We start from the raw sequence: 22,458 nt of genomic DNA on the forward strand, positions 1-22,458 counted from the left end.
CCCCGCTCCCCTGGGCCAGACGCGGACAGATTCCGGGGGGAGGAAGCCCTGTCCCCCTCGCCCCAGACCCTCTGCAGGGGCACCAAGCTCCCAAGAGACTGACTCCCTTCCAGGTGACTCACAGCCCGCACCCTGAGGCGCTGTTCCCAATCCAAAGCCGCTCCACTCTGCCGCCGCGCCGGTCGCTGCCTTTCCACTGACCTGGCTGCAACATCTCCCCGTTGGTGTGGGCCCGGGAGCTGGGAGGGAGCCGCCCGCCCGGCCTTCGGGAGACCCCGGCTCCACCCCCTCGGCCCTACGCCCCTTGACCTCCCGAGTCCGGGACACTCTCTTTCCGGGAGGGCTCCTCTCTTTCCCTAGACCCTGTAGGCTCTCCGCCCCCTCCCCCTAACCCTCCAGTCCTGGACGCCTCCCCGGGGCTCCCCGCTCTTCCCGGGACCCTCTGGGCCCTTGGCCCCCTTCCCCGAACACTTGGGGCCCGGCCTCTCCCCCGCCCCTTCCTCCCGACCCCAAGGTCCTGCAGCCCTCCTGGAGGGCCCCTCTCCTATGCTAGACGCCCCCCTCAACTCTCTGGCCCCTTCCTCCCAGATCCCGGGCATCCTCCCCTCACACCACGGACCCTCCTCCCCAGCCCCCTCAGGACCGCGCGACCTGACCCCTCAAGCTCTGCCCCTTCCCCTTCCCCCAGTCCGACCCCCTTCTCCGACCTCATTCCCCTCCCCAGGACTTCCCTCAGGCCTGGCCCCCTCCCCTCGGCCCCGGCCCACCCAAGTCCCTCTGTCCCCCGATCCCCGTCCCTCAGTCCCCAGGTCCCCTTCTCTCAGCCCCCGGCTCCTTCCCTTCCCCTCAGCTCCTCGGTCCCCTATCTTCCCTCAGCCCCCGGCCCCTTAGCTCAGCCCCCGGCTCCTCCACTTCCCTCAGTCCCCCGGTCCCCTTCCCTCAGGCCCGGCCCTTTCTCCTCAGCCCCGGGCCCCCGTCCCTCAATCCCGGCCCGCTTCCTCAAGCCCGGGCCCTTCCCTCAGCCCCCGGCCCGCCCAGCCCCTTCTCTGACCTCCGCCCCCAGCCCGGGGAAGCCTCGCCCCCGCTCCCCGCCGCGCGCGAAACCGCCAGCGGAAATGCGACGAAACCGCCGCTTTCTTTCCATTTCGGGACCTGGGGGCGCCCAGGGACCGCAGCTGAGGAACAAGCCTGTCCCTCCACCCGGCGGAGGCCGAGGTCACTCACCGACGCCCAGGGTCCATCTGGCCCGGCTCGACACTGCCCAGCCACCGCCGCGCCCGCCGCTCTGGAAGACCAGCTCTGGTTCTGCCGGAAGGGATGAAGCTGGGTGCGGTCAGGCTACAGCAGTGGGAGGGGCGTGAGGTCAGCCTGGGGCAGTTGGTGGCCTTCCTGCGCAGGTCAGGGCAGAGCCGCCGGCCTGAGAATGAGGGCGCTGCTGAGCCCAGGGGTTGACAGCGCTGGTTCCTGCTGTGGTCCCAGAACTCCACCTGAAACCGGAGGGAAGCCCTCTGCCCGTGAGTCCTCTGCTGCTTGTCTGTCAGCTTGTTTGAACCAGGCTGGGTTTTCTGCCCCGCTGGCTAAGTGTTGACCCTGGAAATGCAACTGTGTGGGTTTTGGCTGATTCAGGGAAGAAATGCCAGATGACACTTGGAGACTCCAGTTTAATCTGAATTCAGGTCATATCTCTCTCTTTTTTTTTTTTTTGCGTTTTTTCAATGAGTTTATTTATTTGTGGTTGTGCAGGGTCTTCATGCTGTGTGGGCTTTTCTCTAGCTGATGCGAGCAGGGGCTGCTCTCCAGTTGGGGGGGCGTAGGCTTCTCACTGCGGTGGCTCCTCTTCTTGCAGAGCACGGGTTCTGGTGCCCACAGACCTCAGTACTGTGGCTCCCACGCTCCAGAGCACCGACCCAGAGGCTGTGATGCATGGACTCAGCTGGCCTGCCATCTGGGGTCTTCCCAGACCAGGGGTGGAACTCGTGTCCCCTGCTTTGGCAGGGGGGCGATTCTTTACCACTGAGCTGCCAGGAAAGCCCTCAGGCTATTTTAGATTCTAGTTTTCCACGCTCCTATCTGGTGAGAGAGGCCTGGGAGCTGGCAGTCCTCAGCCACAGTCCTGGCTCTGCCATCAAAAGCGCCGGGGCCTCTGGCAAGCGCCTGCTCCTCCCTCAGTCGTGTCTGACCCTTTGCGACCCCACGGACCATAGCCCGCCAGGCTCCTGTCCATGGGATTTCCCAGCAAGACTACTGGAGTGTGGTGCCATTTCCTTCTCCAAGGTCATATCTCTTGAAAGTGAAGTGGAAGTCCATCATTCGTGTCCGACTCTTGCGACCTCATGGGCTATACAATCCATGGAATTCTCCAGGCCAGAATACTGGAGTGGGTAGCCTTTCCCTTCTTCAGGGGATCTTCCCAGTCCAGGGAATGAACCCAGGTCCCCCACATTGCAATCAGATTCTTTACCAGCTGAGCCACCATGAAGCCACCAGAGATGCCCATGAATACTGGAGTGGGTCGCCTGTCCCTTCTGCAGCCAATCAGGATTCCGACCCAGGAATCACACCGGGTCTCCTGCATGGCAGGAGAATTCTTTACCAGCTGAGCTATCAGAGAAGCCCAGTATCTCTTAAGGCCAGCTATTCATTGATATCTCTGAAGGCCAGCTATTCTTTGTAGGATTTCCCTAATTAGTCTTCACAGGAGTAAGGTAGCAACCTGTTAAGGTCGCAATTGATGCCCTTTTTCTAGAAAAGAAAAGTGGGGCTCAAAGGAGTGGGTAACACAGCTACAGCAAGGAAGTGTGTACCTAGACAAAACCCCCAGATTGTGCTGTTAGAACTCAGGGAAGCCATGTGGTGTGGCTTGTTCATGTGACAAGGGCTAAGGCTCCCAGCCCACCCTGGATGCTGTGGGGACCCGATTTGGTAACTGCCCTCTGGCAGCTCCGAGACTCACAGAAGCAGTTTGCACTGAAGAGAGGAAGAACACGTCCCTTCATCCTCCCCACCACACCCTCTGGGTACTCCCACACCCTGCCCCCTTTCTCTTGCTTTGTGAGGGAATAAGTGTCACGCTCAGGTGACCACATTGGCTGTCCACTGTTCACGAGGTACCAACTGGAGCTGCTACAGGAGAGGCCAAGAGCCTTTGCCCCTGAGTACCTCTGTTTCCTTTGCGCTGTGGGGGTCCTGCTCCACACTTGCACACCAGAGGCCTTTTCTGAGACATGCAGGGAACCTCCCTCAGTTTGCAACAGGTTGCATCCATCGCTGTCCATTCAATGCCTCCCTTGAAATTCAGCTCATGAGCTCCGTTGTCTGCTTCGCGGCCCACCTGGCTGCCACAGGAGGGACAGAGCTGACAATGAATCCAAAGCTCAGATCTGACAGCTGGGAATCTGTGTATAAAGGACCTGATGATTCACGCTGTAGAGGCTATAGTAGGCTCCAGGGATCCGTAACCAGGGCTTGGGCCAAAGTGACTCCACAGCTGTTTTAATGCCTGGGGAGGGTTCTGGCTATAGTGGGGGTGGGGTGAGTGTCCTGAGGTTCTGAAGGCCCACTGTGTGTAGGTTCACGGCGCACAGAGAAGAGAAGGCGGAGTCCTGCCCTGGAGGTGGTCACAGCTCATGGACGAGCCAGCCAGGCAGGCAGGGCACGATAGCACCTGGTCTGACTTCATGAGTGAATGGTGTGGGGGCAGAGGAAGAGAACCAGGTCTGCTCCCTTATGTGGTGCCCGGGGAAGGTTGTCATCAGACTAGACACTAACTATGGTGATGACCATCACTGCTGTGTGCAAAGGGTTTACATTGGCGTGTGTCTTCATCTGAGCGCTCAGGCTGTCTCTAGACAAGACTGGCCATGGGCATTGCCTCTCCTTCCAACTTGAGATGTTTCATCCCTTCCTTCCTGAACATTCATTTCCAAGAGGGTTTTTGGGCCACAAGGATATTGGGATTTTCTCTAGCTTTGTCTCAGGAGGAACGCGTTTCCAGTTGTTGGTGTGGTTTGTTTTTCCCGCTGTCTTTCTTGGTTTATTTTGTGAATTTGTTTCTGCCAGAGGAATAGCTCAGAATCTGCCTTCTGGCTGAGATGTGACACTGACAACAGCAAAGCCTACCTGGATATCATGACGACATTTGCCGAAAGGGCTTTGTTTTGCAGAAGACCTCTTGAAAGTACCTACACGGTCCTTTCAGATACCCAAAGGCTATTTGAAATGAAATAAAAAAAAAGAATTCTTAAGTTTAGTCTTACAATATGTGGGGAGTCAGCAAAATCCCCTGGAGAAGGGAAACACTACCCACTCCAGTATTCTGGCCTAGAGAATTCCATGGAGTATATAGTCCATGGGGTCACAAAGAATCAGACAGAATCGGAAGACTGAACTACAACAGCAGTGAAGCTTCAGCGTTTGTCAAACAGAGACACCAACACTATTTGCATGACTCTGTGCATGTTCAGGTGCTCATTCGTGTCCGACTCTTTGCAGCCCTGTGGACTGTAGCCCCCAAGATCCTCTATCCGTGGAATTTCTCAGGCAAGAATACTGAAATGGGTTGCCATTTCCTCCGCCAGGGGATCTTCCCGACCCAGGGTTTGAACCCGGGTCCCCTCCAGGTCCTACATTGCCTGGCGGGTTCTTTTCTGCTGAGCCACCTGGGAAACAAGTCATTACATCCCTGGCTTATGCTAAAGTGCTTCACTTAGCGTCTGGTACTCGGGAAATTCTCACTGGTGATGTGAATATTCAGTCATCTATCATTATTGCTCATAAAATAATGGAATGGCCGTGCTCACGAAGGAGAAAGAAGAGCCATTCCAAGTCCAATCAAATCCTTCGCCACACATATCTTTTTTAAAACTTCTGACTTTGAAATAAACATGAAGCATAAAGACACTGGTTATGGCCACCAGAAAAGATCGAGTCGTACTAATAAGTGACGAGGCTTCTCCCAGTTCCAACATGCATGCATTGTTTCCCCGGCACGACCCAGCACTTCTCTGACAGCAGCTGGGGGTCCTGCAACTTAACTCAATGTGGACACTGCCTATCTGGGGGTAGTGCCAGACCCCACAGGTTAAAGGCCCAGCCCTACAAGACCCTCCCACCACTCTAGCCATCATTTGCAAGCCCAGATTGTCACCTGCACCTAGACCCACCGGCTACCCATTCAGAGGTTCTGACGTCTTTGGGTTCTATTCATTTGTCAAGTGGTCAGGGAACTCAGAGAAACATGTTGCCTACTAGGTCACAGCTTTAATGTTAAAGGTAATAAACTCAGAAACAGCAGATGGAAGGGGATGCACAAGACAGGCTGTGTGGAGGGGAGGCACAGAACTTCAAGCTCTCCAAGCCCCGCTTTCCCCAAATCTGCATGTGTTCATCAACCCAGAAGCTGTCCAGACCCTGTTTGGGGGTTTTTATGGAGGAGTCATCACACAAGCACAGTTGATTAAATCACTGGCTGTTGGTGATTGCTTCAACCAGAAGCCCTTCTGGCTTTCCCAGACGTGGTGGGGGGAGGTGGTGTGGGGGAGGGGCTGGAAGTTCCAATCCACTAACCATGTGCTTCGTTACCCTGGCAAGCAATGCCCCCCTTTTGAATGGAGGCACTCTCGGAACAGTCACCTCATTCACCTACCAAGAGACACCTTGACTGCTCTCCCCACTTAGGAAATTCCCAGAGTTAGGAGCTCTGTGCCAGGAGTGGGGGACAAAGACCAAAAATATATTTCTTATTATCAGTACAAATCACAACATCACAGTGACCCCAAATTTCAGTGATAATTTGGTTCTATAGCCTTAAAAGTTTTTCAGCAGTTGATTGGACCTTTTTAAAAAAAAAATTGGGGGGCCACACCTCGAGGCTTGTAGGGATCTTAGTTCCCCAACCAGGGACTGAACCCACACTCCCTGCATAGGAAGGCAGAGTGTTAACTGCTGGGCCACCAGGGAAGTCCCTGATTGGGCCTTTTTTTAGATGAAACTGTTACCGCTGCATAAACTAAATGGTTCAAGATTTCAAAAAGCTGGCGCTGAGCATGGGCCATCTTCCTGTGGTGTCTTCAGATCATAGCCAACATTTCCATGGCCGCTGCAGCCCCAAGCTTTCCCCTGAGATGAGTCAGGCCCCAGGAAGCCTGTTGCCTTCCCCTGCTCTATTCAGGGGCTGCCGGGCACAGGCAGCGTGCGAGGTTTGCGCGGGTCCAGCCAGCACCATTAGCGGACAGATGCCCGGGATGACTTATTCCTGGGGTGCTCTGATTACAAGAAGTGAGAGGGTTTGGAGAACAAGATAGCCTAGGAGAGAGGCCAGCCCCACCACCTTGCCCATTTTGAAACGAATTTGGGGCTTATGCGTCTTCCCCAGGGAGAAAGAAATCCATGGACTCCATTGGATACTCAAACAATAACCCCCAATTATGAAGAGTCTTAAAGTGGGATTTCTCAGCCTTGGCGTTGCTGGCATTTGATATCTTGCAGCATTCCTAAATACAACCAGAAATGTCCTCAGATGTCACCAGTGTCCCCCGGACCCCAACATGAGGGCCAACTGGACAGGCTTGACCAGGAGCAGGGATGAATGAAATGAAAGTTGCTCGGTCATGTCCAACTCTTTGCGACTCCATGGACTATACTTATAGAGTCGATGGAATTCTCCAGGCCAGAATACTGGAGTGGGTGGCCTTTCTCTTCACCAGGGGATCTTGCCAACGCAAGGATCGGACCCAGGTCTCCCGCATTGCAGGCAGATTCTTTACCGGCTAAATGGCAAGAGAGGCCCAAGGGAAGCCCAGGAGCAGGGATAGGGGGATGCAAAAGGACAGTGAAGCAAGAGGAATGGGGCCAGGTGAAGTCCGTCCTCCTGAGATGTCTGCTGGCCTGGTCGTCTGCAGTTGTGACCAGGCAGGGTGTGGAGGTCACAGGGGCGCAGAGGTGTGTGACCCCCTTTGCTCCCCCTTGGCCAGCAAGTGTGTGAGGCTGAGCCGCTCCGGGGCAACATGGGCTGTGAGCCCCACACAGGTGAGGCCGCTGTGTGCAGCACGAGCCTTTCTCCCGAGTCAGGAGATTTACTGTTGAGAAGACATCCCATGATGACCGGGGGGAGACCAGCCTGGCTGAGGTCGTGATCAATTGGTGGATTTTAGGGACACGGAATATTGAGTGCCCCAGGTGGGGCTTCTGATACCGACATCCACAAACTGGGGTCGGGGCGGGGGAGGCTTAAAACAATACGAATCGATTCTCTCCCAGTTCTGGGGGCCAGAAGTCTAAAGTCGAGGGTCAACAGGACCCAGACCCCGACCCGGGCTCTGGGGGAGCGTCACTCCTGGCTCTTCCAGCTTCGGGGTCTCCAGGCATTCCTGGCTTTGTGGCCACATCCCCCCAGCGTCTGCTTCCCCCTCACTCGGCCTCCTCTCTGTGTGTCTCTCCACCTCTTATAAAGACACCCATCACTCTGCATAAGGCCCACCTAATCCTCTGTAACCTTATCTAACTTGATTTCATCTGCAAAGACCCCATTTCTGAATAAAGCCCTCCTCGCAGATATGGGGAGTTGGGGTGTGGGTGTCTCTTTTGGAGGGCACCATTCATCCCACAAGAAAGCTGAGACTTTACACATAAGCAGTTATCCCAGGAGTGGGGGGAGTTCACACGCGTCCCCTCGAGTACAGCCTTGGGTAGGGGAGGCATGGCTCGTGGTTGGAGGGCTGAGCAGGGCAGGTGGTCTGGCGGGGACCAAGCCTTGACCTGGCTGCCTCGGTAGAGGGTTCCGGGGGGTGCATGGAAGCCCCTGAGGTCATCAGGATGCAGGTTCTGAGTTAGCAGGTCTAGGAGTGCCCCACACTGGGCTTCTCACCTGCTCCCAGGGTGTATAAACTGCTAACCCTGGTCCATGCTTGGAGGTGCAAGGAGCGTGCAGGCCTGTTTCCCAGGAGCCGTCAGAAGCTTCCCCAAGGAAGCCCCCCCGCCCCTGCAGTGTCCACACAAGTCCCCGATCCCCTGTCTGGTGCCCCAGAGGTAGCCCAGACAGAGACCCGCACACACACTGGGTGCCCCGGGCCAGGCACCCAGCAGAGCGGGGACTGGTGGGTCTGGAAGAATCGTGCTCATAACTTCGCATACAGAACGGATGGAGGCTGAGCCTGGCCGACTGGCTGTGACCAGAGGTGACCCACTTGACCCCACCCTCTGCCAGGCACCGTGGGCCCAGAGGAACTCAGCTTAAAAACTGCTTCCCGGGACTTGCCTGATGGTCCAGTGGTTAAGACGCTGTGTCCCCACTGCGTGGGGCTCCCAGTGCAGGTTCGTAGCCTGGTCCTGGAACTGGATCCCACATACCGCAACTAAGACCCACTGCAGCCTAATTAATTAATTAATTAAAAGTGAAAAGCCCATCTTAATTTGAAAAAAAAAAAAACTGCTTCCCCAGCCACCCACAAGAGGGGCCCTGGTTGTCGAATTAGGATCTGACACCTTGATCCAGAAGACGGCCCCCTAAGTCAGTTTCACACATCAGGGTCCAGGAGGGGTGTCATGTCAGAGACCCCTGGGACAGCAGAGAGGATGGAAATGGTGGGAGAAGGGTCCTGGAGGCAGGCGGCCCAGGCCTTCCTTCTGCAGGAGCGCCTCTTCCGCCCATCCCCCACTGCCCTGTCCCTCCGATGGCCAGGGTTCCCAGGAAACGGACAAGAGCAGCTTGTGGGCCAACATGTTTCCTTGTACCTGAAACCCATCAGCATTTTTCAAGTCCAACCTCAAAGCCAGGGCATTATTTATGTCCATTGGTCATTGCCGAGAAGGCCACACAGGAAAATCCCAGCTGTGTACCAGAGGTGACAGAGGCCCGCACTGCCCTGATGTTGAGCTTGACTCCGGTTTTGGCAGAATTGTTAAGGCTGCAGACACGTGAACCGTACAAGGTCAGTTTGCTTTCATGTGGCCGTTCGGGGCTCGCCACCATACCCCAAGGCTGGCGGGCTGCAGTTTCTCCTCATTCCTCCCCGAAGCTGGCGTGAGCCACAGCGGCATCTCTTTCCCAGCTTTGTGGATGTTGGTTTTTGAAAAGCAAGCGAGGAGCTGCCTGTTGGAAGATGGGAGCCACCTCAACAGCAGACTCCAGGACCCCCGGTTATGCGGTGAGGGTACCTGAGCTCCCAGGCCGGCTCAGACCCCGCCCAGCCACTCTGAGGCCACGTGTGTGGGTCCAGACCCAGCCCGGCTACTTCCTGGGGGCTGCGCAGCCTCAGGCAAGTGGCTTCCCCACTCGGGACCTCAGGTTTTCCGTCTGTAGAATGGAGGTGATGGCATGTCCTCCCTGCTGGGGGGTTGGGCAGGGCTGCCGTGGACACGGGGTGGGGGGAAGGGCATGTTTCTTGCCGTTTCCAGTTGAGGCCTTGTGGGCGTGATCTGGTGTCCGAGTGCGTTCCCAGACTTGGCTCAGTGTGGTGATGAGCATGGAGTTGGGGGCGGTGGTCCCTCCTCATAGCCTGGACATCGGGGTGGGGCTTCTCGACTTTGAGGCACCTGAAGTCTAATTTCAGCAGCTCCATATGTAAGGACAGTGCAGCACCAGATGTTCTCAGGGACTTGTCGTCCCGGACGCAGACCCCCATCCCCACCCCACCCTGTGTGGGCATCCTGACCCGGATTGTGGTACAGGGGTCAGATCCCTTTACCGAGGGAAGGAACTGAGGCTCTGAGAGGCGGGGCAAGGAGATCCAGGGCCCTGGGTCCCACAGGGGCAGAGCCAGCACTTAAACCTGGGTGCTGGGTCCTCACATCAGGCTCTGCCCTGAACCGTGAAAACTGGACTGTAGAGAGGGCTGAGTGCCAAAGAATTGATGCTTTTGAACTGTGGTGTTGGAGAAGACTCTTGAGAGTCTCTTGGACTGCAAGGACATCAAACCAGTCAATCCTAAAGGAAATCAACCCTGAATATTCACTGGAAGGACTGATGTTTCAAGCCGAAGCTCCAATACTTTGACCAACTGATGTGAAGAGCTGACTCATTGGAAAAGACCCTGATGCTGGGAAAGATTGAGGGCAGGAGGAAAAGGGGGCGTCAGAGGATGAGATGGTTGGATGGCATCACTGACTCCATGGACATGAATTTGAATAAGCTCTGGGAGATGGTGAAGGACAGGGAAGCCTGGTGTGTTGCAGTCGATGGAGTCTCAAAGAGTCGGACGTGACTTAGTGACTGAACAACAACAAAATGGGGTCTTCAGCCCCCATCTCACTCCTACCCCCAGGCTTAGTGCCTGTGTCATGAACCTCTCCTACAGTGAGGTGTCAGGGGCTGTTGTCTAGTCCCAAAGCTATTCATATCTATATTCACAATTCCACCATTACACATTCATTTCTTTGGCTGTAAAGTTTTTATGTCTCTTGAGTCTTAAACGCTAAGGCTTTTATACACCCCACCTGGCTTCCTTTGGGCCTCTCTTGGTTTTATGGAAGTGTACTTGTTATAAAGTGAATTCTGGACATGTTTTAAGACTCTTGTCTTTAAAGTTCCTCAAGGACAGCTCCGCCTGGGTCCCAGGTAGACAGGCTGAAATCTGTGCCCTTCAGGTTGCGGTTCTGATGTCTTCCCATGTCTCTAGGCCGGCTGTGTGCCAGAGTCAGCTCTTTCTGGCTCCTCGGGAACTCTGCCAGCCAGGTGTAAACCCTTTGGTACATGAATCAGGCCACGGCGGGAGTATTTACACCATGGAAATTGGCACATGATCCAGCTACAGATCAGGGTTGGGTTTTCTTCCTGGAGAGCAGGGAGTGGGCAGGGGGCTGCATACGTTATCATCATGCTCCAGCTCTGTGCCCACGTGTCTCCCTTTCCTGAAGAGGTCAAGGTCTTCAAAAGTGTCTTCTATTTTCGCTTCTCGTTATGACACTTTTTTATTTCTGCACGTTCTGTTTGGTTCTTTTCCAAGTTGGCTGTGTCCATTTTTTAATGGTTTCCTGTCCTTTGAAGGACCTTTCTATCTTGAGGTTTATTTCTGTAAACAAGGAGAGCTTTATTAGTTTTATTATCCATCTAATCCTCTCAGAATCCCAAGCTGAGGGGGTCACTTCTGCTGGTTCTCCTCTAGCTGTCTTTCATCCTGGTGGGCCTGGCGCTCTTCCCCACTGGCCACCACCCTTCCATAACCCGTGGGGCAGTTCCCAAGCCTAGGAAGAAGTTGCCCTTATCCAGAAAGACTTGGCACTTGCATTCTCCACTCATCTGAGGGCGTTATGGATAGGAACACATTGAGCCAAGGTCACAGGCTGACATGCCTGGACTCACTGGGGTCCTCACCCACTCCTTCTCCTGCTTGGCACCAGCACCACCTTCCTTGTAATTCTCGGGTCTGGAGGAGGGAGGCCCTTTCTGGGTCATCTGAAAGTGTCATCTCCTGGGAGTCCAAATCCATCCGGAGGGAAGGGTCTTCTGTTAGACTCCCCATCTTGGGCAGTTGCTCCTCTGGGTCTTTCAGGTCTTCGGCAACTTTAGTGAGTGATACTTTTTTTTTTTTTTAATTGTTTTCCATGAGAGGCTGGATCTGAGTAATCTACCCACTCATCATCAACGTAGGCCTATGAATGAATACATGTCTTTTATTCCTTCAACAAGCCAGGCCTTGGGAGCCAGACCCCGTGCCAAGAGCTGAGGGGTAAATCTGCCCGCCAGTCCTGCGGCCCCAGCTCGTTCAGACAGCGCGTTCTGCGTCCAGGCTCACTGGAGACAGTCAGGGTACCATGTCCAGGATGTGTCGAAGGCATGCTTATGCCAGCGCCCCATGTGACCGCGCCCGAGTAACTGCAGCAGCTCCTCCCGGGCGGTGCAGATGTGGTCAGCAGGAACCACGGTGCAGAAATGCCTCCCTGCCGACCCTTGCCCAGGGACTGAGCACTTTCCTGTCCCCTCTGGGAGCCGTCCAGCTGGAGGGCGGGCGTGAGAAAGCCAGGGTCAGACCCCAGTGGCGGTCCCAGCCTGCCCCCTCGTCCACGAGTATTAAAGTGAAGCCGGTGATGCGGCCAGAGGTCGGGGAAAGACCGCAGGGGGACTGTCCCCCCGGCCCTCCTGGATCACTCCAGATATCATCAAGCTGGACTCCCGTGAGATGACACGTTCAGGTGACCGAGAAAGGGCCCCTGTCTTCCACCTCTGGGACTGGAAGGAAGGCGGTCCTGGCGCCGATCAGGAGAAGCATGATGAGGCCCACCCCGTGCCAGACGCTGTCCCTCCTGGGGGCACGTCGGTCACCTGAGCAGACCGATCCAGCCTGGAACCAGACTTCCAGGTCACACCCACAAGGGACCCCGGTGCCAACAGGAAGAGCAGGCAGGCCCTAGGGCTGCCAAGAATGCGCCCGGTCATTAGGGACTGACCGGGCATCACGTGCCTTGAGCACATTCGAGGCGAACACGACCCCTCCCGCAGAGCAGCCGTGGCCTCAGAGGCCCTCCCGCGGTGGGGTTATCCTTGGGGCTGAGGAATCCGAGGGCACAGAGGCGGGGAGGCGGTCAGACGTCCGGCACAGGCCTTCCCCCGGGGCTCCGGGGCCTCCTGGCCGGGCGGTGCTCTGGAGCCATCTGTGTGTCCCTGCCGTGTACACACGCTCCCCACAGCTGGACCGTGAGCCGGGGAGGGGTGCACACACAGGATGCCGTGGAGGCCCCCAGCACCCTCGGGCCTCAGCTCTCGGCACCCCCTAATTCCCTGATGGCAGTGAGGGGGCCCTCTGGGGTGGGCGGCAGCTGTGGGGTCAGGGTGGGCTGGGGAGGTGTGCTGCCCGGAAGCCCTCTGGGGGCAGCTAGGGACCCCATGCTCAGCCTCGCTGAGGCCAACCTTCCAACAACCTCGGAGCCCGCCCTTCAGCGGAGACGGGTGACCGTCATGTACCACACGCAGGCTCAGGCAGCCGAGGGGACGAAGAGGGGCCCTGGCGTCCTCGAGCACCAGGAATCCCCCACGGGGACGTCTTTGCTTGTTCTGTGATTCCCTTCTTCCTTCTCAAAGCAAAGTGCCGGGAACAACTGTGGTGGGGTCTCCGTTCCTGTGAGTTGAGCCGGGAGTGGAGGTTTAACCCCGTCCAGTCTGTGCTGGGCGAGCCTCCCCATCCCCTCCGCACCTTGGACGGCACAGTCCGGGTCACTGTTCTGGGCCTTCTTGGCTCTTTAGCAACATTAAGGTGTGACATTTGTTTTATTTCTTGTCTTTGTCCAGCCTTTGGTGGCAGTCCATTGCAAGGACCCTAACTCTGTCCCTTCCCCGGGCCCCTTGGCTCTCCACACGCCCACGCCAAGGCTCGAGGCCCCTGCGGTTCTGTGGCCTCCAGACTCCCCACCCAAGGGGCCGATCTGGACAGAAGCCTCCCCTCTGGGGCGTCCGGCTAGGGGAGGGGACCAGCGTCTCTCGGTTTCTTCGCACCCGGAGCAGACTGCTGTCAGGCTGGGCGCCAGGGTTTAAAACCTCCCATGTGTGTAAGAACGAGGACATCCCGTGTGTTCACTGAGTCCCACGACCCTTTCCCGATCCTGCCAGCTGTTTTTCTGGGAGAGACCCTGTCGCTCACGTAAACAGCGGAGCGTGTTTCCCAGCGATGCCGGCCCGGCACTGCTTCTTGACCACCATCGAGAGAAATCTCCACGGACTCGGGGGAATGTACTTTGGGTCTTTGCGTGCGGCTGAGCAGAGCACAAAAAATAAACCTGGGCTCTAACAGGAAAGACGGGGTTGGCCGTATGGGGCCATCCACGGTCATTCCTAGCGCGCCATGTGGTCAGCCCTGCCCAGGAGCCCCCAGGCTAGAGGTCTTCCTAGGGCAGGTGAAGCACCTTCCAGCTTCTTTGCAAAGAGAGTCTGTGCAGGGGTGGTCTTAGCGGCCTCAAGGTCATGGAGAGGCAGCAAGCCTCAGCCACCAGGTTGGGCGGGGGTGCTGAGAGCACCAGGAACTCCCCCCACCTGTGAAGCAAGTCACGAATGGTGAATTTTGCAGAGGAGCAAAAGGTGGGCTCACAGAGGCTGAGTCACTCTCAGAGACAACACAGGAGCAGACCGACTGCGACACAGGTCGCTGAAACCACGGCTCCCTCCTGTGCCCTTCTGACCAGCCCCTTGAGGGCAGCAGGACGATCTGGGCTCCCCTGGCCTGAGCCCCCGGGCCTGCCTCCCCTCGTCTGTGCTGGGATGTGTACATTCCCAAACCTGTGTGCTGTGTCCCCCGGCCCTGGGCCGTCATGGCAGGCTCCAGGCTCCCTGCAGGTGAGCCCCAAGCCCTCCAGCATACCTCTGAGCCCTGCTTATCTGGTCGCTGTGCCCGAGTGTCCTGACCCTAGCTGTCTTCTTGAGGCAGCCTTGGGACTGAGGTCCTAGAGTCCGGCTTCTTCGAAGCTCCCTGAACCAAGCCCAGTGAGGCTCTACCCTGTGGCTTTATGACAAGTGTGGTGGGCTGAGTGGTGGCCCCGAAAGCCGTCTATCCTGCAGCCGGCAAAGGTGACTTATTCCGGTGAAAGGTCTCAGCAGATGGAAGTAAGTTACTGACCTCTGCACCAGATCACCTGGGATGCTTGTGGACCCTAAATTTAATGACGGGTGTCTTTGGAAGAGAAGAGGGGGGATCTGAAGCACAGAGCCACCCAGGGCAGAAGGTTTGCGCAGATAGACGCAGAGGTTGGGGTGATGTGGCCACAAGCCCAGGGAGGCCTGGGGACCCCACGGGCTGGACCAGGCCAGAGGGACCCTCCCCTGGAGCCTCTCGAGGGAGTTCAGCCCTGCCCACATGTTGATCACAGGTTTCTGACTGTAGAACTTGGGGAGAATGAATTTGTGTTAAAGCTGTCCAGTCTGTGGCCAGTGGCTGTAGCCGCCCCTGAACACCGAGAGTGAACTTGCCGGCTCCAAGGTGAGAACAGTGGCAGGACCTGTCATCCCCCCCCCCCCCCCCCCCCCCCCCCCCGCCATACGCACACAACCTTGTCATGAGGTTAAATGAGTTCATACGCACAGAGGCCTGAATCAGGGACTGACACTTGGATCTCAGCCCCCTTCACCTCCTCCTCATCGTCATCATCACTGTCATTGTTAGGGCCCTCATCCACTCGTTCAGTGGACACGTGGTGCTCCTGCATGGCCCCGATGTGGGCAGCGAGGCCAGTGACCTGGGAGGCTCCACACAGGCCTCACCCTGCCTGCTGGGGCCGCGTGGACAAGGCCTGTGCAGTGACACGGAGGCCCCGGGAGAGGCTGGATCCTCCGGTCATGGGAGGCACGGGGGCCTCCGCATCAGAGGTGGAGGGATAAGCCGGGGTCATCCAGGCGGGTGCAGCCCTTCACTAAAAGTGGGGGAAGAACCCCACGTGGCACCCGGTGTCCAGGAGGCTCCCCTTGCCCTGGCGGGCTGCAGACATAGCCATGGATGACCAGGAGTCTGCATCTCACTAGGGCCCGAGGCTGGCGCTGAGTGAATCCTCAGTGAGGTTTTTTCCTGAAAAGCCATCCTACGTGGCTTTGGCTCCATTGCTTTTTGCCACAAACCTACAGTGATCCCAAGAACTTTGTACACTTCAAGGGTAGTGACTGGACGTGGAGCCCAGCACAGAACCAAGTCAGTCCTGCCCTGAGTCCCACGGCCTGGCCACACCACCCCCCTTCCGTGGTCTGGCTTTCTTCTGGCAGGACCTTCAGAATGGTGGAAAGGGAAGTTTGGCCTCAAGCTGGGGGGCCCAGTGTGGGCTCCTAGTCCCTGGGGGTCCCCTTGGTGGACCATAGTCCCCACTGCCGTCGGGCAGCTCTGTCCCGGCGAATGTCGTGTTTCCTTGCTTTTTTGTGATGCGGCACCCCAGTTATCTCGGGGCGATTGGGAAGACTGCTGGTGGTACATGTGCATGCCTTAGATGGGGAAAGATTATTGCTGCATTGACCCTGCTCACTCGATACTGAGAGTCTGTCAAACACAAATGGCAAGGGGAACAGAGAAAAAAGAAAAATGGAGAGTTGCTGGGTTGCCTCAGGTCTCACCTGTGATTAAGAGTGTGTACAGTCTGTACGTGAACCCGGGTTTCCACACCTGCCAGCTACCAGGTGCCAGGCGCTGATTTTAGAACCCCAGCTTCACTAAGGAGTCATTGACAGATACGGTTTGTGTGTATTCAAGTCTACATTGTGATGACTTGATGCCCATAGACGTCATGGAATGATTGCCCAACATACGTATCGCCTCACACAGTTAACTCTGTGTGTGTGTGTATCTTAATGTTGTTCTTATAATTCATGGAGAAGGCAATAGCAACCCACTCCAGTACTCTTGCTTGGAAAATCCTATGGACGGAGGAACCTGGTAGGCTGCAGTCCATGGGGTCGCTGAGAGTCGGACACGACTGAGTGACTTCACTTTCACACATTGGAGAAGGAAATGGCAACCCAGTCCAGTGTTCTTGCCTGGAGAATCCCAGGGATGGCGGAGCCCGGTGGGCTGCCGTCTATGCGGTCGCACAGCGTCGGACACGACTGAAGCGACTTAGCAGCAGCAGCAGCATAATCCATGAATACAATGTATATATGTAGCTCTCCATTTTTTTAGATCTTCTTTAATTTATCTTAGAAGTTTATAGTTTGCTCTCTGTCTTGTACATTTTTAATTAGATATCTTGATATTTTCAGTGCAATTATAAATGCCTAATATATAGAGAGAGAACTGACTTCTATATTCACTTCTTAAACCCATTTATTTCAAATAATTCTTATTGTATTTTTTTATGTATACACAATTATGTCTGCAGATAAGTGCTTTTCCCCCCCTTTCCAACTGTGATAAGCCTTTTCTTTTTCTTGCCTTGTTGTACGGGCGAGGATCTCCAGTACAGTGGTGAACAGAAGTGGTGAGAACCAGTGTCCTTGTCTCTTTGCCATTATCTGTTGGTCCTTTAATGGCGGAACCTGGTGGTCCAGAGTCGGCGATGAGAGAGGGAAGGAAGCAAAGAGGCTAACATTCCCTGGGTTACATAGCGGGCTTCCGAGCTCCAGGGAATCAGCCAGAGAGAGAGAGAGAGGGAAAAAAAGAAAGAAAGAAAGACACGGGGACCAAAGCGCTGATGGAGCAAAGCTGTTTTAATCAACATGGCATGCGCATATATACTGTCTTACAAAGTAGTTATTCTCAGCAAAGATAAAGTTTAAAATTCCAGACTTAAAAAACACAAGGCGATCCCTACCAAAGAGAGAAGAGGGTACTTATCACCATAATCAGAAACTAAAAAAAGAAATGCCTGGATTCCTCAGCCCCAGGAAAGATGTGCCTCTCCTCTTAATTAATAAAGGCCAGAGGTTTCCTGACAATTATCAGAGGAAAAGCTTTCAGTATTTGACCATCACCTATGGTATTAGCTTTTTCGTAGATATTTTTATCAAAATATGTAAATTCTCCTGTTAGTTTGCTATGACTTTTTTCTTAGTCATGAACTGAAATTATTACATTAAATTTTCTTCAGTTTATTTTCTGCAGATTTTGAAACTGTCAGGTGATTTTTCTTTTATATGGTGATTTAACTTTAAAAAAATTTTGTGATTCTAAAACCATCCCAACCTGATCTCGATATATTCTCCTTTTATTGGACTGTATTTGTTAGTGTTTTATTTAGGATTATTTCATCTATACTCAGAGTCAGTAATTTGACCTTCTTGTACTTCTTTTCCTTGTTGGGTTTAGTATCACGGTTATGCTAGTCTTATAAAACAAGGTGGAGAGTATTCCTTGTTTACCCCGAGAGTTCCTGGGAGATTGCTGTCTTCTTCCCTCGATTTTCAGAAGAATTGATTGGCAACACCTGTTGGTTTCATTGTGGGGAGGCTTTTATTTCAGATTTAATTTTTTTTCATGCAAATAAAAATTTCTGATTTTGTATGTCTTCTCAGATCTGTTTAGGTAAAGCATTTCCCCCCTGCTAGGTATTGATGGAGGCCAGCAGACTCTCCAATAGTAAGTGAACTGTGGTTCATAATTTCTTTCTTATATGCAAGACGTGTTGTCTCCCCTTTTAAAAAATCTTGATACTGGAGATTTGTGCTCTGTCTCTTTTTCTTAATCAGTTTCTCTAGGGGCTTTTCATTTTTATCAGTCCTTTCAAAGAGCCAACTTTTGGCTTTGTTTTAAAAATTTTCATATTTGCTTTTTGTTTTCTTATTTTCTGCTCCTTTTTCTTCCATCTGCCTTGTGTTTCATTTGCTATACTTTTTTTCTGGTTTCTTGGGCTAGAGGCTTAATTGATTTTTAGCCTTCCTTCTTTTCCAGTATATGTGTTTAAGGCTTTAAGTTACCCTCTAAACACAGTTCGCTGCGTCCCACAAGTTTGAATGAGGCAGATTTTCATTATCTTTTATGGAAAAGTCTTTTCTAATTTTCATTGTGTTTTTAAAAATTATTATTCATGAAATTCTTCAAGAAGTATGTCATGTAACTTCCCAATGTCTGGGGAGGTTTTTCTAGTGACCCTTTTATGATTCCTAGCTTAATTCCATGAAGAGCCCCATCTTAGTCTTTTTGGGCTACTGTTACAAATACCATAGACTAGCTGCTAAAGAACAGAAAGTTGTTTCTTATAGTACTGTAGGCTGGGAAGTCCCAAGATCACCAGCAGGTGCCACGTCTGGTGAGGCCTGTTTCCTGGTTCCTAGACTGCCTGCTTCTTCTCTCTGTCCTCCCAGCACGGGGGCCCATTCCCTCCTGACCTGACGCCTCCCAGAACCCGTGCCTCCTAGTATCATCTCCATGTGCAGGGTGAAGTTTGAGGGCACATAAATCGTCATCCCATTGCAATCCCTAAGTATACCCTGCATTATTTCAGTCCTTTGAAATAATTCAACCTTTCCTAATGGCCCAATATATATTCATTTTCTTATATGTTCCTTGGGCTCTAGAAAATAATATGTATCAGGGGGAATGCAGTGTTTTTGTGCATATCAGTTAGGTCAGGTTTGTCAATTCAGATTTCGGTCGCCACGTTGAGTAAGCAGAAGTAGGTGAAATTATCTGTAATATATTTTATTTTATCACACCCAAAAGATTATCATTTCAGTGTATAATCAACATGATAAAACTTAACGAAATATTTTTCTGTTCTTTTTTTCATGCTACGTCTTTAAACTCCAGTGTGTGTTTCACGCTTGCAGCACATCGCATTGTAGAGCCAGCCGCATTTCAGGTACTTCATGGGTGCAGGTGACTACGTCCCAGGGAGCCCAGTTCCATGACAGATGTGTCTTTATCGTCTCCCACTGCGATTATGAACGTGGCTGTTAGTCCTTTTCTCTTTCTGTCAGTATTTATGTATTGATATTTTGAGGTTATATTATTCAGTTCAGTTCAGTTACTCAGTCGTCTCTGACTCTTTGCGACCCCATGAGTCACAGCACGCCAGGCCTCCTTCTCCATCACCAACTCCCGGAGTTTACTCAGACTCATGGCCATCGAGTCGGTGATGCCATCCAGACATCTCATCCTCTGTCGTCCCCTTCTCCTCCTGCCCCCAATCCCTCCCAGCATCAGGATCTTTTCCAATGAGTCAACTCTTTGCATGAGGTGGCCAAAGTACTGGAGTTTCAGCTTCAATATCAGTCCTTCCAGTGAACACCCAGGACTGATCTCCTTCAGGATGGACTGGTTGAATCTCCTTGTAGCCAAGGGACTCTCAAGAGTCTTTGCCAACACCACAGTTCAAAAGCATCAATTCTTCAGTGCTCAGCTTTCTTCACAGTCCAACTCTCACATCCATACATGACCACTGGAAAAACCATAGCCTTGTCTAGATGGACCTTTGTTGGCAAAGTAATGGCTCTGCTTTGTAATATGCTGTCTAGGTTGCCCACAACTTTCCACCCAAGGAGTAAGCGTCCTTTAATTTCATGGTTGCAATCACCATCTGCAGTGATATTGGAGCCCAGAAAAATAAAGTCTGCCACTGTTTCCACTGTCTCCCCATCTATTTCCCATGAAGTAATGGGACCAGATACCATGATCTTAGTTTTCTGAATGTTGAGCTTTCAGCCAGCTTTTTCACTCTCCTCTTTCACTTTCATCCAGAGGCTCTTTAGTTCCTCTTCACTTTCTGCATTAAGGGTGGTGTCATCTGCATATCTGAGGTTATTGATATTTCTCCCAGCAATCTTGATTCCAGCCTGTGCTTCTTTCAGCCAAGCGTTTCTCATGGTGTACTCTGCATATAAGTTAAATAAGCAGGGTGACAATACACAGCCTTGACATACTCCTTTTCCTATTTGGAACCAGTGTGTTGTTCCACATCCAGTTCTAACTGTTGCTTCCTGACCTGCATACAGGTTTCTCAGGAGGTAGGTCAGGTGATTTGGTATTCCCATCTCTTTCAGAATTCTCCACAGTTTATTGTGATCCACACAGTCAAAGGCTTTGGCATAGTCAATAAAGCAGAAACAGATGTTTTTCTGGAACTCCCTTGCTTTTTCGATGATCCAGAGGATGTTGGCAATTTGATCTCTGGCTCCCTTGCCTTTTCTAAAACCAACTTGAATATCTGGAATTTCACGGTTCACGTATTGCTGAAGCCTGGCTTGGAGAATTTTGAGCATTACTTTACTGGCGTGTGAGATGAGTGCAATCGTGCGATAGTTTGAGCATTCTTTGGGATTGCCTTTCTTTGGGATTGGAATGAAAACTCACCTTTTCCAGTCCTGTGGCCACTGCTGAGTTTTCCAAATTTGCTGGCATATTGAGTGCAGCACTTTCACAGCATCATCTTCCAGGATTTGAAATAGCCCAACTGGAATTCCGTCACCTCCACTAGCTTTGTTCGTAGTGATGCTTTCTAAGGCCCACCTGACTTCACATTCCAGGACGTCTGGCTCTAGGTGAGCGATCACACCATGGTGATCATCTGGGTCGTGAAGATCTTTTTTCTACAGTGCTTCTGTGTATTCTTACCACCTCTTCTTAATATCTTCTGCTTCTGCTAGGTCCATACCATTTCTGTCCTTTATCGAACCCATCTTTGCATGAAATGTTCCCCTGGTATCTCTCATTTTCTTGAAGAGATCTCTAGTCTTACCCATTCTGTTGTTTTCCTCTATTTCTTTGCATTGATCACTGAGGAAGGCTTTCTTATCTCTCCTTGCTTTTCTTTGGAACTCTGCATTCAAATGGGAATATCTTTCCTTTTCTCCTTTGCTTTTCACTTCTCTTCTTTTCACAGCTATTTGTAAGGCCTCCTCAGACAACCATTTTGCCTTTTTGCATTTCTTTTCCATGGGGATGATCTTGATCCCTGTCTCCTGTACAGTGTCAGGAACCTCCATCCATAGTGAATCAGGCACTCTATCAGATCTAGTCCCTTCAATCTATTTCTCACTTCCACTGTATAGCCATAAGGGATTTGATTTAGGTCATACCTGAATGGTCTAGTGGTTTTCCCTACTTTCTTCAATTTCACTCTGAATTTGGCAATAAGGAGTTCATGGTCTGAGCCACAGTCAGCTCCTGGTCTTGTTTTTGCTGACTGTACAGAGCTTCTCCATCTTTGGCTGCAAAGAATATAAACAATCTGATTTCGGTGTTGACCATCTGGTGATGTCCATGTGTAGACACTTCTCTTGTGTTGTTGGAAGAGGGTGTTTGCTGTGACCAGTGCGTTCTCTTGGCAGAACTCTATTAGCCTTTGCCCTGCTTCATTCCGTACTCCAAGGCCACATTTGCCTGTTACTTCAGGTATTTCTTGACTTCCTACTTTTGCATTCCAGTCCCCTATAATGAAAAGGACATCCTTTTTGGGTGTTAGTTCTAAAAGGTCTTCTGGGTCTACACAGAACCGTTCAACTTCAGCTTCTTCAGCGTTACTGGTTGGGGCCTAGGTTTCGATTACCGTGATATTGAATGGTTTGCCTTGGAAACGAACAGAGATCATTCTGTCATGTTTGAGATTGCATCCAAGTGCTACATTTTGGACTCTTTTGTTGACCATGATGGCTACTCCATTTCTTCTAAGGGATTCCTGCCCACAGTAGTAGATATAATGGTCATCTGAGTTAAATTCACCCATTCCTGTCCATTTCAGTTTGCTGATTCCTAGAATGTTGACATTCACTCTTGCCATCTCCTGTTTGACCACTTCCAATTTGCCTTGATTCATGGACCTCACATTCCAGGTTCCTGTGCAATATTGCTCTTTACAGCATCGGACCTTGCTTCTGTCACCAGTCACATCCACAAATGTGTCTTGTTTTTGCTTTGGCTCCATCCCTTCATTCTTTGTGGAGTTATTTCTCCACTGATCTCCAGTAGCATACTAGGCACCTACCGACCTGGGGAGTTCCTCTTTCAGTATCCTATCATTTTGCCTTTTCATACTGTTCATGGGGTTCTCACGGCAAGAATACTGAAGTGGTTTGCCATTCCCTTCTCCAGTGGACCACATTCTGTCACGAGGAGATACCCCTCGTCCGAG

The 22,458-nt window shown here is 52.5% G+C and overlaps 1 protein-coding gene and 1 long non-coding RNA gene across 7 annotated transcripts in view; one reads left to right on the plus strand and one right to left on the minus strand.

The window, feature by feature from the left end:
• LOC122672951 (src substrate cortactin-like) overlaps positions 1-22,458 on the minus strand; it is a 65,519-nt gene that overhangs the window by 14,247 nt on the left and 28,814 nt on the right. For 3 of the 6 annotated variants that reach the window (XM_043870469.1, XM_043870466.1, XM_043870465.1), the window contains exon 1: positions 132-467. The exons of 1 other annotated variant lie outside the window; for it this stretch is intronic. In XM_043870469.1, the coding sequence (XP_043726404.1) occupies positions 132-214 (83 nt within the window). In that variant the 5' untranslated portion in view covers positions 215-467. Of the gene's footprint in view, positions 1-131; positions 468-22,458 lie in introns of those variants that run through there. 2 more of the 6 variants (XM_043870468.1, XM_043870467.1) reach the window with 2 other exon arrangements.
• LOC122672972 lies at positions 1,502-22,453 on the plus strand. Its single transcript, XR_006334550.1, has 4 exons — positions 1,502-1,514; positions 17,916-17,969; positions 19,140-19,191; positions 22,419-22,453. It is a non-coding gene; the product is annotated as an uncharacterized LOC122672972 (long non-coding RNA).

This window comes from Cervus elaphus, chromosome 16 (assembly GCF_910594005.1).
Source record: "Cervus elaphus chromosome 16, mCerEla1.1, whole genome shotgun sequence".
In the NCBI taxonomy this organism is placed as follows: Eukaryota; Metazoa; Chordata; class Mammalia; order Artiodactyla; family Cervidae; genus Cervus; species Cervus elaphus.